This window comes from Watersipora subatra, chromosome 5, assembly GCF_963576615.1.
Source record: "Watersipora subatra chromosome 5, tzWatSuba1.1, whole genome shotgun sequence".
Taxonomy (NCBI): domain Eukaryota; kingdom Metazoa; phylum Bryozoa; class Gymnolaemata; order Cheilostomatida; family Watersiporidae; genus Watersipora; species Watersipora subatra.
In genome coordinates this window covers 61,845,182-61,865,092 of record NC_088712.1, presented here as the reverse complement: position 1 = coordinate 61,865,092, position 19,911 = coordinate 61,845,182, and the positions used below count along the sequence as shown (strand labels likewise).

General features: G+C 32.9%; 1 protein-coding gene across 1 annotated transcript; it reads left to right on the top strand.

Moving 5' to 3' along the window:
* The first annotated feature begins 342 nt into the window (after positions 1 to 342).
* LOC137396298 (uncharacterized) lies at positions 343 to 15,878 on the top strand. The gene is made up of 11 exons (XM_068082504.1): positions 343 to 445; positions 1,965 to 2,108; positions 2,897 to 3,031; positions 3,275 to 3,442; positions 3,720 to 3,852; positions 4,141 to 4,243; positions 4,938 to 5,033; positions 10,626 to 10,743; positions 14,047 to 14,199; positions 14,534 to 14,701; positions 15,248 to 15,878. The coding sequence occupies exons 1-11, from the start codon at positions 349 to 351 to the stop codon at positions 15,430 to 15,432; spliced, it is 1,500 nt and encodes a 499-aa protein (XP_067938605.1). The 5' UTR covers positions 343 to 348; the 3' UTR covers positions 15,433 to 15,878.
* The last annotated feature ends 4,033 nt before the right edge of the window (positions 15,879 to 19,911 follow it).

Sequence of the window (19,911 nt, the reverse complement as noted above, 5' to 3'; positions counted from 1 at the left end):
CAATTATCATCATAATATAAGAAGTGGTACTGACCTTCATTCCCAGTGCCGCGTCTAATGGCTAACCAATGAGATGCTCTAACTGTGAACATTGGCGTTCATTGGACATGTGTTCATTGGCTTATGATTTGTTACATGCCTAATTTGCTTGTTATGAGAAAATATCCAACATACAAAATAAAGACTAAGCGTTCTTAGCACACACACACACACACATACGCAAACCTTTGCACAGTTGATGTCAAGATGTTTAATAGCCAATTATTCTCAGCTAGCAGGTACAGGTGGCTAGTTGCATGCACTGGTTTGATAACTAACATACTTAACTGCGGCTATGCATTCTCTACAATGGCAGCGCTGCCTCTACATTTACAGAGGCACTATGGAGAAAGAACTCTCTCGGCCAATATTGGAACTGTACAAGCTGCATTGTGCTTTATGGGAGGTAAGCCAGCTAAGTAGCAAATAGATTTCCTAATAACAATGTTTGGCAGGTTGTTTACAAACCTTTTAAAACAGACATGAACTACCACTGTTATCAAATATGCCGGTTCAATATGATTATTAGACATTGAATAATCAGCAATGTTTCTTTAAAATTGGTCATCCCATTTAGTGTTTACTATTATTACTAAACTTTCTCTAGGCTCAAGCAAGATTGAAAATTAAATTCATGTCTATTTCACTACTTGAAACTTACTTTGTATTAAAATTTATTAAAATAGCTAAGCAGGTAAAGCTAGCTTACAAGCATACTAAATTAGCTCTATGCAAATTTACTCGGTTTTGTGGTCACGCAAAGTTATACTAGTACGTGAATATAAAAGCAAAATATACCTTTGTGTTTTATTAATGTTTACCTACATATTGGTCAATCAAAAGAAAAATTTATTCTATAGTAAGTAGAGAACTATCATAAACTCATCAAATGTCTCCGCTTTACATTAATAAATTTTTAAACTTGGTACATGTATTTATCAAGAATATCAATAATATAAACTAGCCTTTTGTATTCTTGATGCAAAGTAAATATTTTAATGACTTGTCAAAATTTATTTTATCTAAGCAATGACATGATTATCTAGCTATTATTACAGGTGTGTATATTATATAAGTCAGCAGTCGACTAACTCGAGCCTTTACTCTTCATATTCATCGGGAAAAGCAAATGTGTTTGTGAACCGTAATATTCAATATTTTGTTATGAGCTGTATGCCCATAGGACAGTGACCAAATATATCAATAATTAACTCAGAATGTTATTCATATATTTACTTCACACTTAATTGCTACAAAAATAAATTTTGCAATATTATTTCTATGTAAGTATACTAGCATACAAACGATAGAGAAGAAAGTTTGATGAGAGGCACAAAAGTCACTCTCAGTCTTACTCAGTTAATTGTGTATGAAATATAGGGAAAGGTTAAACAGAAAGTTTTTGCCAGGATTTTATCTATTATTTATCCTGTCATCAGATATGTAGCTTATGAACACTGGTATATGTGTCACCAAAACTATAGTGTGATATTCTACCTATGATTACTGATATGTATATAATCTAAGTTATAAACTGATACTCCACCTATGATCACGGGTATGTATATCATCTAAGTTATAACTTGACACTCTATGAATGAATACTGGTATGCATATCATCACAGCTATAATATGCTACCTACTCTATCTAGGATTATAGGTATATATGTCATCAATGTTGTAAAATATACTCTTCCTAGTAAATATGGTATGTGCATGTATATAGATTAGACTATATCACGACTATGTGTCTGTAGTTGGCAGAGTTCAGTTAAATGTTTGAAATATGACAACATCTAAGTACACGCGTGTCACTTTTTGCATCGACTATAATAATACACAACCAACCAGCTCATTTTCGCCAGTTTTTCGTAGAGCAACATTCTCCCAAGGAGCTGGCAGTTTAATCTGGTATATATTTCCAGTACTACCGGGCAACCAAATAAGACAAAAGCTTGGAGAGAGACGGACTCAAATTATCGCTGCTGTGTTCACTGTCACAGGGCTGACTGCTACTGCCTTTTCTACGCAGTCATGGCAGGGCATGCTAGCAAGTGGTGTTTTATACGGTAAAACAATTGTAATAACTTTCTTAATGACATCTGAATACTATTTTAAATTGTGAGGTCCTGTCATGTCTATGCTGAATTGTTAAATTAATTCGATCAATTTTATTAAAGGTTTTAACACTTTTTCCATATAAAAAGTTTATGGTTATCAGAGCTCTGAATTCACAGATTATTGGAGCCATTTAATTAAGTTTCAACTGCATGAACTCAATAGATGTTCTGTTTGTTTGTTAGCCATGTAGTGTCTTCTTCTTGAAACAATTTATTTCCCCCTTGTGAAGTATTACCAACTTTCAAGGGGAGTGCTGGTTTGCTACTGGTACTAGAGATCATTTATTCTTGTATCAAAACACCACAGATGACTCACCTAAATAAGAAACATAAGTTAAATTAAATGCGGTATATTTAGGTAATTAAATTTTTAAATTTTATTTTGGGTAAAATAATAGCTCACAAACTAATGCTTAATAAACATTACATGCCACAATAGTTGAAATAATCACTAAAGCAAATATTTGAATTGGAACCAATTCTTCAATCTTATCTTTAAATTATTTAATTCATTATTTGTGTGATTTTAATCGTTTCACAAAAAATTTCTAGAAATGGTCATTAGGTCTTAACTCGGAGCATCATTAATGTGAACACAAAAAGTTCTAACACGCTAAAGAATAAAATCCATACCCAATTTCAAAGTTTTTATGATATTTTGTTGATTTGTTCATCCTTTAAGCTAAAAACAAAGTTTTTTATGCTTAGCTTGTGTAAAAATACATTTTATTTTTTAGGAACTGGTGCAGCTTTAAACCACGTTGTGTCTTACTCCATGAACAACATATATTTTCCCTCTCACCAACTTCCTCTCTCAATAGCCATGATGGTGAGCTTCAACATTGCTGAAATTGGATGGCCTCCAGTAGTAGGTTGGTTCATTTCTGTTTTTTTTTATAGATTACTCCTGAAGTATTAAAAAAACCTTTTTGTCTTTAAATTTGTTCACATGTTTTTTACTCAATATTGCAATATCTAATATTTTCTTACAGTGTTATGTAACTTGTTTATTGGTTTGAAAATGCACCATGTCTGCTACCATGTAAAAATAATTATAGCAGCAATTAGAACAACATAGCCACAAACAAAGGACTTTAAACACCGTTTTTTTGTAGATTCCATGATGCAGAATCTTGGGTTCAACATGACATTCATCACTCTCGGAGCTTTGAACACCCTCAACTTTGTGGCTGCACTTATTTACACTCCTGAATACGCTAGTAACGCAGATGTTACCAACCAGAATGCTACAGAAATACAGAAGAAAGAATTAACTATTAAAAGTCTGTCTGACTGAAGTTGCTATTTTATTGTCTTGAACCTTACAAATAGCTTACTCAACATGGTACTTATCTTAGCCTAGCAATTAAAATTTAGCATAAGAAGCTTTCCTATTTATTTAATTACAAACAGTATCGCAGTAACTTGTGCAAATATAAAATATGGAGCCAGCATACTCTATCCAATATGGCACGTGACATTTTCACCTCCTGCACTGTTTACGTAGTCAAATCTGATAAAATGACTTTTTTTAAATGGAAGGTTTGTGAACACTTTCAGGCCAAAAGGCAAGAATATATCATCTCCAGGGAGTTGGTGGAAATATGTTGCATCATGAAAACAAAACTACTGAGCCTGAAGGAAAGATTTCTGATGACACGTCTGACGATAAGGAAAGGGAAATAGAGAAAAGGTACTTTATGCGTCACAGATACATTCACATATATACAGAACATCATCATACAAACTGGCGTCTAAACTTCGCCACTAAAAACCAGAGCATAGAAACTAAACTTTTGTAAAAATCAAAGTAAATGATCAACTGGAGTATGCATGTTACCTGCTTTTTTTGATTAAATGAATTAGGAATGTAATTGTTACAGGGTTGCTTTGAATGTGTTAAAACTCGAGCTCCTAGCTCTAACTAACAATAAATCTTACGTTTGGTTTTGAGGTTTTAGCTACTTTACCCTCTTTTTAGTGAAACAAAAGAAACTGAATTGAGAGAGGTGATACGAATTGTCCGTCAGTCAAGCCGCATTTCACAGGTGCTTCTTGTCGGTAGCTCAGATGATGAAACTAACGTAAGGATATATTTTATCATTGTGTTTTAACCATTCCTAATAATAGTCTAAAGGCAGAAGGAATAAAGTGAAGTCAACAACCCTATTAAGGTTTTCTATCAAAACATGAATTGCGCTGAAACGTCAAGCTAACACACACAAATTTGCAGAACATTGTGTAAATTGAGAATATTTGCAAACAAGTTATAATTATCTAATAAAAATTTTAAAGGAAGACGCTCTACTTGTCATTGCCCGATTATGTCTTAAGCTGTTTTTCTACTTTGTTATTTTATCTGTGTTCGTCTATCAATCAATATTATATGTTGCATGTGTCTGCGATACATATTCAAAGAGTGTAGTTAAACGCCTTATCTCATTTGCAGAGCTCGTACTAAGAAGTCAATGTTTTTCATAGTAATTTTATATACGGTGACACGAAATCAGTGTGAAAAAAGCTCTGTTTACGGAGAGAAAAAATATTGTCTATGTAGCATATGCACAGTAAATACATGCATATTATATTCATAATGTATATAATAAATATATTTACTGAGTTTCAACAGATAGTTGGTTTAGAAGAAAGGAATAGCAATCAGTCGTAATGGAAAGCTGTTTTAAAACTAAAAAGCAGCGAATATTTAACAAAATTGCAGCATGTAAACAGAAAAATGGTGTTCAACCTACATTTTTTTCAAGAACAATTATTTTATAGGAAGAAGACTTTGAGAAAAAATTTAATGAGGAGACAAAGTCTGCAGAAAGTTCAGGAGGTGATAACTCTCTACTGACAGTTTTAAAAACTAAAGGAGTAAGTGAATTTAGATTTTAAATAACTTTTACAAGACTGAATTTAAAGGTCTGAACATTTGTTCATGATTTTTATCTGTACTTTTCGTCACCTTTTAAAGAAGATGTAAATTGAGGGCAAGCGTTATGCGCTAAAATAATGACAGTCAGCAACCAGTTGAATTAGTTATTCATGATAGGATTGTTGTTAAGAACACATCTATATATGTATATTTCTCAACACCGGATATTCAGCTAGTACTTTATGTTTTGCAAAACTTAGCACAGCTTTCGAATGATCAGTTAAACGCTAAAAACTTGAATAAAAATATAAATCAGCCGTAACTGTTCCTTGAGTTTAATTCAACAGGTTTTCATCCAGGGAGCGATAACTTCCATCCTATTTTACTCAGGTCGTATTCACGTTATATAAGTGTTAGCATAACTTGTAGCAAAAGTTCTACTGTTAAAATAGAGAAGTGAAGCTTGTATTTATTTTAAAAGAACTGCAAAGCAAAAGCAAATTTAAAAAGTTTGTAATTTCTTGTAAAAATCCGCTCTAAAAGTAAAGCTTAAAATTGTAAGCTGTATTACAACTATTTGAAGAAAAAACATTGAATAATTCTTCTGCTAAAACTTTTTTTTAAAGTAACACTTGTTTGAGGAAAAACCTAATTAAAGTAAATACATTTTATCACTTGGTGTTTTGTTCCTGTTGTTATTTTTACAGAATTATATTGCATGTACGTTGAACTTGAAAAGCTTATGGACTATCAAAGACGGACTAAACTCAACTAAAATGAGCTGACGTATGGGCGGCAATCTAATGAGATTAGCTGGAGTATTAGTGTCAAAAGTGTTACAGTTTTATTGCTATGCTGATGCAATGCAGACAGTATTATAAATATCATATGTAATACTATTGCTAGAAATTGAAACAGCATTTAGAACTGTGAGTCGACCTAGGTAATTGTCATGGAAACATTAATAAATTCATAATTTGCTGCAATAACGTTTTATATTTACATTTTTTCCTTGAAACTTCACACAAGGGTAAGACAATCAGAGATGGTCAGATACAACTGCTTTATTACATTGTACTAAAATATAATTATACCTAGATTGGAAGCAAAATATGATATAAAATACTATTTACAGGCAGTATTTTAAGTACTACATCTGAAAATAAATATTGCATATGGAATGCTGCCAGTTTTTAAAAATTTTCTCATGGTTAAATTAGTGATTGAAAGTTTTAAGCTGTGCTACAGTATGTTTTAATATAAAGCTCTTTAAATAACAGTACATAGTTTATCATAGGTGTTGGTTGTTTACGTAGTTCGGTTTCCATCAGACAGCACCATAGAGTTATGTCTCCCTAGAGTGATAACTACATGAGGGTTTCCGGTGCCAACAAGGAGCGTTTAGGCCACGCCCCTTTTTTGTGCTAGTCAGTCATAGTGATTGACTAGATCAATAACATCAGCCATGATAAGGGTTAAACAAGGATCATGAATTTCCAGTTAAGATAGTAATTAATGCTCATATTAAAGCAGTGATGATTAGTTTATTACTCTAATATATGCTTATTATTTAAAGCAATTCAATACCTACCAGGGATCGCTAAACACATTATGGAAATGTTTACTTTTCCATATCCATTTCCATAAACATAAATATTTCCATAATTTTAGGGAAATGGATATGGAAATTTTATTTTAGAAATATGGAAATGTTATGGAAATGGAAATAATATGGAAATGAATTATGGAAATGCTATGGAATTGGAAATAATATGGAAATGAAGTAGGGAAATGTTATGGAAATGGAAATAATATGGAAATGAATTATGGAAATTCTATGGAAATGGAAATAATATGGAAATGAAGTAGGGAAATCTTATCGAAATGGGAATAATATGGAAATGAATTATGGAAGTGCTATGGAAATGGAAATAATATGGAAATGAATTATGGAAATGGAAATTGTGACATACACGTAATCCCTGATACCTACATAACTTGCAAAGGCACTGAATAGATAGTGTAAGGGAGTTAATGCAATCAGTTACTCATAGATAAGATAGATAGTCACACTGGGGTTGTATTGCATTAGTGTGATGGGAAGCTAATCGACTGCCATCAACGATGAGCTGTACTACCCGAGTTGCTCGGGTAATAAAAAAGTCTTTGAACAGAAAATTTATTTTTATATAACATTTACCATTCTAACTTTTAAACTTCATATCATGAGAAAATATTTTTAAGCATTTCAAATGAATTAAGAGGAAAAAACAACTGTAAAGGTTTTCAAGCTTTTTCAAACAACTACAACTTTTAGATTTCATATCATGAAAGTAGTTTTTTGTTGAAATAAATTAGGAAGAAAAATGAAACTGCAAAGGTGTTTAAATGTAAATGTGAAATAATTAGCAAGTAATGGCTAAATATAATCTGTTTAGCTATGATTACAATAAAAAATTGTTTAATAAATAACGTAATAAAAAAGTCTATTTTATTTTTTAAATAATTATAATTTAGTATCCTTAAGTATAATTTATTTTTATTTAACATATAACAACATTTGCCACTCTAACTTTCAAACTTTTTGCTTGCTTACATCAAGCAAAGATGTCCACTAACTAGTGGACATCTTTGCTTCAAGCTAGTCTATGTATTTGATTGATATGTTTTGAAATCTAATATTACATGCAAGGGCTGTTTGTGGACTGTGGTGTCAATGAATCACTCTATCACCATACAATGTCAATACTTTCAGTTGATAGCAGTCGATTAGCTTGCCATCACACCAATGTAATACAACCCCAGTATGACTATCTATCTTATCCATGAGTAACTAATTACATTAACTCACTTAACACTATCTATTCAGTGTCAGTTGCAAGTCAAGTAGGTATTGAATTGCTTTAAATAATAAGCATATCTTAGAGTAATAAACTATAATCATCATTTCTTTAATATGAGCAATAATTACTATCTTAACTGTGCAAATTCATGATCATTCTCATGGCTGATGTTATTGTTCTGTCAATCACTACGAGTGACTAGCACAAAAAAGGGGCGTGGCCTAAACGCTCCTTGGCACCGGAAACGGCCGTGTTGTTGAACCCACAGTTATCACTCTAAAGAGGAGATAACTCTATGGACAGCACCTTCAAAATGGAAAAGTCATCAGCAATTTAAACAAGTTACCGCCAGTATGCTCAGTATTTTTGCCATCCTTCCAACTCTACTTGTCAGCAGCGCCCATTTTGACAGAATCAGTTTAGGAATTGTTTGTTAACCAATGGGCTGCAACACTAAAAAATTCCGCTTGTTTATGAATGTCAAGAAGATAACCTGACTGGAATAACATAAATATCAATAGCAACTTTTTGTATAGGTATGCATGAGCAACTAGCCCAACATGTCTCTTTATATGGAGTCTTATATTGTTGTAGGACGAGCCCGCAACAAATATAAAAATATCAAATATGTTTGTTCGTGTGCCTACTCCATCTAAACTAAACCTTCAAGACCCTACAAACCCTTGATATATTATCTATTATTGATATATTATTATGTTATATTCTTGATCAGCGAGACTAAGAGAAGGTTCTAGCTGATAAAAAAATTGAGATTTACTTGGTGAAATTCACCGAAGAGTTCTTTCACTGGGCCAAGCATTATTTTTGATTCCAAAAAGATCAGAAGGAGAATTTACATCCAAAATGTTTTTAAATATTTCAATTAGACTTTTGGTGAATTGGTGAAAGGGTTATTATTGCTCCTGATAATGGTGCAATTGATTCAGCTAATACCAAACTCATTAACAAATTAACTGGTGTACACAAGAGCTACAAATCGATTAACAAAATGGTTGATTCAGATAAAACAGTTTAATAGAAATTCAAAATGGCCACTGACCTTGGGTCTGCCTCCTCATAAATTCATTTTGAAAAATGAAGTTCCAGTTATTTTCCTTAGAAACTTAGACCTACCACAGCTTTGCTTTAGAAATTGATGATGTATTAGACAAGTGGTAGCCTGTGTTCTAGAAGCCACCATTTTGATACCATTTGATTTCAAGAGACTTTAATTTCTAATCTGTGAATAAGGGTCAAGGACAAACACTAGAAGTTGTCAGACTGAAACTTACAGAAACTGTGTTCGCTCATGGTCAATTTTCTTTAGGCTGTTCAAGTGTTGGCAATGCTAAAAAATGGCTGTGTCTTGCCATCGCTGGGAAAAACTCAAAAATATTTTTGCGCTAAGAAGCACGCCAGAAATAGTGTATTAAGAATGTACCCAGAACATTCATAAGGTCTTATTTAAGATCACATTTCAATCATTTAATTAGTATTACCATATAGCTCTATTATAAGTTACATTACACATTCACTTGCAAATAAATGAAACGTATAGTTGTAATATATTATTCACTTGGTTAGATCTTTTCAATATCCTTTACTACCTTTGGCAACGCCAGGCCCTTGCTCTAGTTTAACATCTGGTGCAACAAGTCGTTGTGTTAAAAAGAAAACACAGCCATTTCCAGCAACCGAAAGCATTCAAGAATTATTAGCTGCTAGATCAATTAAGCAATCCACCATTTTAAGGTTAATTTTCTTTCATTACACTTTTAATTTAAACGAATTTCATATTTTACTTAGAGTTATTTGCATAATTTTAGACAACTATACATGTATATGTATTTATAACAATACTACAATATGCCCATGGTGCACTTAGTGACCACTTCATATTTTTAAGCAGATGGTTAGATGACATTTTTTGAAACCCTACAATTTGGGGCCAACTGAAAAAGTTTTGTAAATTTCATTATATTATCACAAAGCTTTTTTAATACAAAATATCACTCACAATTTTACCAATGGTTTGCAATAGTAACTTTTCAATTTTACAGTTTAAGTTTGAAGTTTGCAAGATCGCTATTTGTGTCTTACGATATGCCCTCAAGGTCTCGATAAGTTCAAATGCAGATAGATTTTGCATGCAATACATTATCAAATTATTTATATGTATATTAAAAACTGTAAACGGTAGTTTTCAAATTTTCACCAAAGTTAAAACTAAACATTCCGCATAAGTTCTTTTTCAAAAGGAAATTACTATCAACTAAAATAAAGGAGTCAGTTCATGATGATGTAACAAAGATGTAAACCTAACTAGTTTCACACCATTAAGACTAAGCAGATCAACTTACGAATACGGATGGTTTTCAGCCTAATATGCTATTAATCATAATGATTTCCCTAAAATCTCTGAGGTTCAGTTAGTTTATTAAAGCTACCCAGACTGTTCCGGTACAGTTGGCTTTAATTAACATCGTGGGCTCTTAAATACTTTTTTATGTTTTGAAACCATTTGTTCTTACGCCCCTAGGCCAACATAAAAACCGGCTAGTCTAGACTGCTATTGCGATTGTGAAACAAACTTATTTCAAAAAATACAAGGTGCCAAACTAATAACAACGATTAAATAAGGCCAAGCCAACAGCATCTGTTTAATCCTAGTTTCTATGTAGCATGCGCAGAGCGCTCAGGTTTAAAAATTTGTTTGAAATATCAAAATCCTCTCGTCATTAATTGCAGATTATCACTTATTTGCTTACTGCTTTGCTGACCACAGGAGGACTCGCTTGTTTTTATGCGGTTCTTGGCGACTACACCTACCACAACCTTGGATTTACTCTGACAGAATTTAGCTTTGGTGAGCAAATATAGAAGATGACTGTCATAACATCCATGTTATTTAACTTGTGTGTTAAGCAATATTTATAAGGTTTGAGGCACAGTGGGAAGATTCTTATTAATGAAAGTTTTATAAAAAGGAAGCTTAGCCATTGGTGAAAGCGATTTCAGTGTAGACAATATTGCTTTAATCTCAAGTAACACATCTACTGATATGTTTTTAATTCTAGGCAGGACACATACATGTTGAAGCTCAATCCATCTTTGTTACAAAACCGTCTGTGGACATGCATAGCCTGCAAGACTCATGACATCAGATATAGCAATTCAAATACTATTTTTATGCAAATCAAAGACAGAAGGTCAATATTTTGTGTGAAATGGTAAAATCTATTGAGATATACTATTTGTAAGGCCAACTGCATTGTAGTCTTTTATATATGTTCCGCTGAGTAATTTATGTTGTACATGCAAATGTTACAAAATTTACAAAGCATTAACTTATTAATATATCATTTTGAGCTAAATTTAACTTTATTACGTTTTTAATTTTGATTAATTTCATACTTTATTTACCAGGATTTGCGTAATTTTTAACAACTGTATATTCGTAAAATTTGCCCCTTGCACAATTTACTAACTTTTAGCAGTTGGTTAGATTCTGTCCTGAAAGCATGTTCAATACAGTTTCAGGTCAACTTGAAAATTGCTGTTATTTATTTCCTATTTATAAAGTTTTTTATTAAAAAATACGACCAGTTAAATTTTGCGAAATTTATTCTGCGATAACTTTGCCAGTTTGTAGTTTATGTACAAAAATCGAAATTTTGGTTTTCTAATTTGTCCTTAAGGTCACGGTAAATTCAAATGTGGTCAAATTTTAGAGCTTTCATATTTTATTTATTAAGTCATTTACATGTATAAGGAAAAGTTGAAAAATGTTAGTTTTAATGTTTTGAGTAGAGCTAAAAACAAATAGTCCACGTAAATTCTTGTTTAAAAAACAATTGTCATCAACTGAATAAATTAGCAAGTTCATATTGAGCCTAATAAATGTGTAAACCTATAACTTATATAAACTTATAAGCGTTAACATTGTATAACTTATATAAACTTATAAACGTTAACATTATATAACTTATATAAACTTATAAACGTTAACATTGTATAACTTTTATAAACTTATAAACTTTGGCGCTATGTAACTTATAAGCTTATATAAATGGGTAAGCTAGTTTCCCACCTTCAAAGCTGAGCAGATCAACTGATCAACTGACATGCTATTAATCATAAGAATTTTACTGAAGCATCTAAGAGTCAGTTTGTTTAATATAGTTGCCGAGACTGTTCTAGCAGTTTGCTTTAACCAGTAAAGTAGGTCCTAAAAGACGTCTTTATGTTTTGATACAATTGTCATTTGAGTTCTTGGGCCAACATGACAACTCTCTTATTTAGACTGCTATAGATAATTACTGGCGCTGGAACAGATTGTTAAACGATTTTATGTAAAAATATTCGTGCACCCGAGGCAAGGTGCCAAATAAAACATAAACATTAAATAATAAAAAATCAATTACATTTGCTTATGCACAGCTTTAGTGTACCAAGCGCATAGTGATCAGGTTTAGAAGCTTATTTAAAATACAAATCCTATAGTCATTAATTGCAGGTGTTCAACTACTTGCTTGTCGCTCTGTTGACCACAGGAAGATTTTCTGTTTTTTCATGCAATTCTTGGTAACCACCACAACCTTGGATAAGCTGAGAAAGTTTAGCTTTGGTGAACAAACATAGAAGATAACTGTCACAACATCCACTTTATGTAATTTGTGTGTTAAGCAGTATATATAATTTTTGAAGCGCAATGGGGAGATTTATATTAATGAATGCTTTACAAAAACGAAACATAGGCATTGGTGAAAATGATTTCAGAGCAGACAGTTTTGTTTTAATCTTTAGTAATAGGATTTTAGTTTTAGGCAGAATACATGCACATTGAAGCTCAAACAATCTTTGTCACAAAGACCACTAGTAGAAATGCATAGCCTGCAACACCTATGACACCAGATAAAGCAATAAAATATTATTTTTATAAAAATCAAACACAGAAGGTCAATATGTTTGTGGAATGGTGAAATCTATTATGACTTAGTATTTATAAGGACAACTGTATTAGAGCATTTTATATGTTTTCTGTTGGGTAATTCATGTTGTACATGAAAATGCTATAAAACATGTTTGTTCTTATGTTTTATTATTGTAGAGGTAGAGGGTAGAGGCTGTAGGTAGGTGATATATTGGAGTTGTTGCCTCGATGTAAACTCAGTCAATATTTGGGTCATTCTGGCTAGCGGTCATTTTGATAACATTCCTCACATTTTTCAGGTCGAATCTGATCTCTCACGCTAAGTTGTAAAGTCATAAATGTTTATAAATTTGCTTTCAAAAATATTATTGAGACCATAAAGAAGACATAACAAGATGTTCAAATAAACAGGTATTTAGTTGAAGCTGCTAACATGCAGCTTAGGAGCATCAACAGCATAGCTAACCTAACCCATAAGTATGTTAATAGTACGGCTTTGGTGCATGTAGGAAGTCAAATGGGTAAGTTGGTATGTTTTGGGCAATTTGTTTGCCTATAAGCCTTACTTCACACTTTTTTACTAACTTCTGTCAATATATAAAATCTATAAATCAGTTGTTAGTCTTTACTGGTAGTCCTATATCTTTCTTTTGACTCCCTTAGCTCAAGACTCTGTATACTGTATGCCTACTCTTATTTATCTCAGTATACTTGAAGTCTAAGTCTCAGTATGTTAGAAGGACTACTCTTATCAGCTCAAGTGATTTCACCTGATATTTAATCACTGACAGCTGTTTAATTAATTTATGAATTAATTAAACAGCATTACTTAATGTTTAATTAATTTATTTATTAATTAAACAACTAACTTTATTAATGAAAGCTGTAATAGCCATAATCGATGCGCTGTAGTCTGTGGACATAATTAATATAGTGTAGTCTGTGAACATAATTGGTATATCGTAGCCTGTGGTCACAGTTTGTAACCTGTAGCCATAGAAGATGTGTAGACTATAAATAAAGAAAATGTACCATCAGCATTGCCAATTTTTCTGACACAGCTTTTAGGCTATGCAAGCAAAGAAAGCAAAAATGATACACGAGACATGAAAACCACAAAAGCTATTAAGTAAACAAAGTTTATAGCAAGACTCAATACAAGAATTGAGCATGTTACCAGCAAGCATATTTATAGACTTGCTCGGCTAGTAAGTTGCATATTGTTATATTTGTCAGGAATTATTCTCAAAGGAGTAGCACAGCTGATAGTGACCATTGGGCTCACCCTTCTCACCAACTATTTCTTGGTCAGCTCATCTGTCATATACTGTGTGGGACAGATGGGAATGCTTTCAGCAGTTGGGCTCATGCTTATGAAGCCCTCAACAGGTGAATAGGTCAAAGGTTATTTTTATAGTATTTACACTGATTTGTACAAGAAAATTAATAAACTTCTTCAGCATGTACTAAAATAGCTTGTATTCAAAGTGAATCGAGTTATCTTTATGATATAAAATATAAAGCTAAAACTAAAAAAACATTATGAGCTATTTTCTAATGTAAATTTAATTGCTTCACTAATATCAGTATCTATACAACCGTGACCTTTTTAGATGCACAGGGTATGAGTAGTTGTAAACAGTTGATAAGTAAACATATTTATAGTATGTTTGTAGATTAATTTCAAGTCTAATGAATGTATCTTTCTGTATATTCTTTTTAGTGGTTTTCTATGTAATAATGGTAATATGTGGGATATTCAAAGGACTGCAGTTGTCTTCCTTTTTTGGAGTCTGTCTTGAGCTGACGTCACCAGAGCAGTCCATTACTACCTACTCTGTTGAGCTATTCTTTGATGGAATTGGAGCCTTGACCCTTCCCCATCTTGCTAGTATGTAACTTCTGATCTAATGTTATTGATAAATTTTATCTGTTTTGTTAAATCGTTCAAGGTAACTCAGTTTACCTCTTCACATAATGATGGGTTTAGCTTGGATGGAATTTGTGCAACTATTACCTGCAAAATTATGTAAATTATGTAAAATATGTAATTTTTCATCTAATAATATTGATCAATTTCATCTGCTTTATAGAATCATTCAAAGTAACTTAATTTACCTTTTCACATTATGATGAATTTAGCTTGGATGGAAAACGTGGAACTGTTGATTGCAAAAATACTCTTAAAACTTTTATTTCGCTTTTCTATTCTAATAACAGCTAATTTATACATAAAACACAAAATGCTAAACTTTACAATTAAAATTACCACATTTTCATAGATGGCTATAACTTACAATGGTACAACTTACAACTATGAAACAGTTATAAGTTACAGCATCTAAAACCTATTTAAATGTACAATAAATTTATTCAATACAGTTTGTTGTTCCTTCGACTATGCTATTCACTACATAAACATACAATTCTGTTTCAGTCGAAGCTCAAGTAAATTGGGACATAAATGCTGGTTTCTATTTATCAATGGGAATATTTGGACTAGGGATTGTCTTTATGATGCACCTCATCTGTACACGCCTTTTATCTGCTAAAGTTTACAAGCCAGACACTGCCAAAGATGACATTAAGTCTACCAGTATTGATTGGTTGAACAAGACGTGATAGGCTGAGAATTCTAACTTTTTACTATCAAATAGCTACTGTAACTCACTCTTATATGACATGTGATGTTTTTACTTCAGTTAAGGTTTGTTAAGTGAGTATAGAAAGTTTTCTATTGCTAAATATTACTTAGCAAGGTTTCTCCATTTTTCAGGCTATATAGTCTATGTCCGTCTAAATTAACCATTAGTTACAACCTGCTGTTTGGAAATAACCCTTGTATTTCTGATGACAGTAAAGAGAATATTAAATGTTACTTTACTGGATTTTCTGAAACTAATACAAATGCTTCATTACAATGATTATGGACATTGAAATAAATGGCTATACGACTCTCTCAGCTAGTCTCTATAACATTATGTTATAAGTTAGCTGAACTATTTCAAGCTGCATATTACTACAAAACTAATAGTTATGGTTTTTAAGCTTATGAAATGTTTGAATAAAGGCTGAAACATGAGCATACAAGTTTGATTTAAAGTGACTCTATACTTGAGTTTAATTACAATAAGAAGCTTAATATAGTTATAAAAATCAAGTTGGTTTTATCTAAAAAATTGTCAATATTATTTTTACGCACAAGTTTCAATTTACTAGCTTCCTCAGTCATAAACATAACTTCAACATAACGCAAAGAGAGCAGTAAAATTTGAGTTTCGCAAAAATAAAAATTGAGATCATCAAACCCTTTGGTTGGGAAAAAACTGACATCTCTGCACATTAAAATGAAAAAAGCCAATAGAACGCTGAATAAAAGTTGATCATCTAAAATGGCTGATAAAAGGGTCAAACTATACCCATAGAGAAAGAACAAATGTAAGCGTTGATTTCCTAGAACTAGCTAGAACTACTTCAAAACTGCTCTCATGAATAGTCGCAAATAAAGTTGACAAACGCATTGCTTGGCATATGACCAACCAGTAGTTAGAAGTGAATCCAAAGCAGCACCTGTAGAGCTAAACACCATCTGCTATTAAATTAGACAGTCTCTCAAAACAGCAGAAGATATACTAATCTTTCCTAAACTTTGATTGACTGCAAGAGTGCCTATGACTTAATTCCACATGGTTAGGTTGGTCAGTTTTAGAGACCCCAGTCTGCATTGTGGGGTTTATTAAGATTTTATTGATCCACTAAAAGACAGCATTGATGGCCAATTGCAAACAACTAGCTAGTGTCAAAATCAAGCTTGACAGATACCGAAGTGACTTCCTATCATCGCAGCTCACTATCATCCTAAGCAGTCTGCTGGAGTGAACTTGATATCAGTTTAAGAGAAACATCAAGCTGTATGCAAAGAAGGAAAATTATATTGATTCAATAATACATCTTACTGAGGTCCACAGCATGCAGAACGGAATGAGTTTTGATATTGAAAAGCGTAGAAGGAAAGATCCTCAGGAAAGATTGTATCGTTTATGCAGATGGCTTGGAAATCACAACAGGTACCATCAATAATACAAATAAAGGGTACATGTATTTAAGAATTATATAAAGCAACATCAACTACAAAGTAGAAGAGCATCACAAGGTTCTTATCAAGTACTAGCAAGACGTTCAGCAGGTTTAACAAAGCTTGGAGCCAAGTCATGACTATAACTGCCTATCAGTGCCAGCCATAAAGTACCCAGCATGCATAATATGGTGGACTAGGGAATTTAGGGAGATGACAGACATAGCAACATACAAGCACTGAGCATGCATAGAGCACTCTACCCAAACTCTGACACTGCTAAATTATACTTTAGAAGAAAAGATGATGAGCATGCAGTGTACAGCTGACGGTTGAAGCTGACGGTCAATTAGAGCATAAAAACTTGACCAGCCTCCACGGCCATCTTGGACAAGTTGCTAACTTAAGTTCATTCGATTTCTATGACAATGGAACAGCACACTGATGATGAGGAGCCTGGCTGGTACAATAATCTTTCCATGTGCCTTTTATCAGCAGGCATCGGTGGTTACGACCTCGAGCAGACATACACGTGGCGAAAAAAAGGTTGCCTAGCAGCCAATATAGAGTTGCTTATCATAGGCTCTCAATTAGACAACTTCAAACACTGATCTATCACAACGGAAATGATTAGTTTGTGCAGGTGCAGAGATGCACAGACTATCCAACACATAAAATAGTAGATGCAGGCAGCTATCAGACGATGCACACATTGAGCAGCATAACCCAGTAGCGGGTGTAGTGTACAGAAGTTTATGCAATGGGTATGACTTCAATAAGCAACAACACTAGTAGGAAACTCATGATAAGGTCAAAGAGAACAATTGTTCTAAGCTCTTCTGCAACTCTTATATCCAGATAGACAAGCACATATTTGTAAATCAACCAAATATCAAGAAGTTAGACAGATAACAAAAGGGCGACTATAATAGCAATAGTAGTACTCATTGATTTCTACATAGCCATCAAAGAAGAGATGAAAGTATTTATGGTATGTTGTAGATTTCAGCCGGTTAGTAAATTAAACTGATACCTAAGTGATAGCGTTTTATATTTAGAGTCAAACTCCTCAGCCTTTCACCTCAACTGTTCAATTCCTTTTGCAATCTATCCTAAGCTCTTGCTTGCTTTACTATCAATTATGTATATTGCTGAATTTTTTTCCATTTGCCTTCGTCATTCATTTTCTAAGGGTTTTCATTTGCTGTTTGTGGTAAAAAATGTATGAAATTTATATTTAACTTAGTATATTATTTTACTTTGTAGTGAAATGGTGACAAATTTGGATGCATCCAAAAAGTGCAAAAGCATCAACTGTTCCTCCCTAATTAGCCAGTTGAGACCCTCTTGACTCTTTGGTAGGTGAGTCTCAGCTGTAGGTGATTCTCAAATGATAAGTTTAAGTGAATAGCCAATGAAAAATGATCAAATCTCTTTGTCTGTGCAACAATGCTGAGTACACTTTACTTGTAACAGCCGTTCTACATACGAATTGTCTTTTCATGCAACCACAGTGAGGGAATAACTCCTAAATGCTGTTTTATTTTTGTTCAACAGTCTGCTGGCCTAAAAGTGTTAAGCTATTCTAAAAGAATAAATTAGTTGGCACTGGTTAGTTCTGTAGTAGTACTAGTCCAGATTTATGGAGATTTATGGAGAATAGGGTAGACGCCCAACTTAACCACAATGATCGGAAGAAACTTGGTTTAGGGTGTTATCTGTCTTTCCTACAATTAGGTAAGTACTATGCAGTACTCATGAAAATATAACACACTAATATATAATAATACATAATATACATTGTATAATATATTATATTAACTATAATATATAATATTTATTTAGTCAGGGTGAGAGAAAAAGATCATTAGTTAAAATTCACTACAAGCATGTTTCACTCAGCTGCACTCTTCACGAGACAACATGTGAAAATGTTTCACCAGCAGTCACCTGAAGAGAGCAGAAGTACGAAACAGAACTGTAGTGACCACAGAGAGAAGCATCAAGCTGAAAAAAGATCAGTACGGGTAACCTATTCTAACACTTTGGTCATTTATATATATACATTTACATACATAAGTAGTATATAGAGAGCAGATCTACACACAAAAGTGACGGATCCAGCGGGGGGATAGAAAAAGGGGGTTGTGAATTAAATTGGCTAGGGGTGTAGATTGAATCGTGTGGAGTTGAATGAGATGTTGGGGTTTGGGGGGAAATTGTGGTGTAGAGTAGGGGGTTGAATTCGAGGGGTTACGGATCCGCTCCTGGCGTAATCGGCGGATTATCTGTGGATGAGTCATCCGATTAGCGGGGGATGAGTCATCCGATTAAACGCGGATTATCGCGGGATTAGTCGGGGGAATCGTCGCGGATTAGTCGGGCGAATCGTCGCCGATTATCGGTGGAATAGTGGGGGTGAATATCTGGGACATCGAGGGCTGGATGGTTTTCCGGAGTGGATCTCGCGGATTATCGAGGAGAGCGAGAGATTACCTACCGGATGAGTGAGGGGGTTAATATCTGGGACACCGAGGGGTTGATTTTCCGGAGATTGTTATATATTTGAAACATGGAATATATATGAGAAAGTGTTTATGTGCAAAGTGGAGAATGTTATATATTTGAGAACGTTGAATATATATGAGAAAGTGTTTATGTACAAAGTTATTTTTTTTGAAGATTTGATGTTTTTGTAATGTTGAAGCTCTTGAATGGTTAAGAATTTTAAGGATTTTTATTTTCGGTTTTTTTTTTATATATGTTGAATGAAAGATCAGTTTTATTACAAAATTATTCACTTTAAAAGATATATTTATATGTATTATTCATTATTTCCATCATCATTTCGTTTCAATAAAAATAAAATAGTTTATGTTTAACTTGAAATATATGAAATGTACAAGTAGATAAGTCACAATAAAGATAATATAGTATAAATGAAACATTGAATATATATAAGAAAATGTTCATGTACATTCTTGCTAGTCTATGTTAATATACAAGTGAGCAGCGAATATAAATGA

Excerpts from the sequence above, each read along its gene's own strand:
- LOC137396298 (XM_068082504.1), top strand. The coding sequence starts at position 349 with ATGGCAGCGCTGCCTCTACATTTACAGAGGCACTATGGAGAAAGAACT. Across the intron at positions 4,244-4,937 it reads GCTCAGATGATGAAACTAAC|GAAGAAGACTTTGAGAAAAA; the intron begins GTAAGGATATAT and ends ATTATTTTATAG. Across the intron at positions 5,034-10,625 it reads CAGTTTTAAAAACTAAAGGA|ATTATCACTTATTTGCTTAC; the intron begins GTAAGTGAATTT and ends CATTAATTGCAG.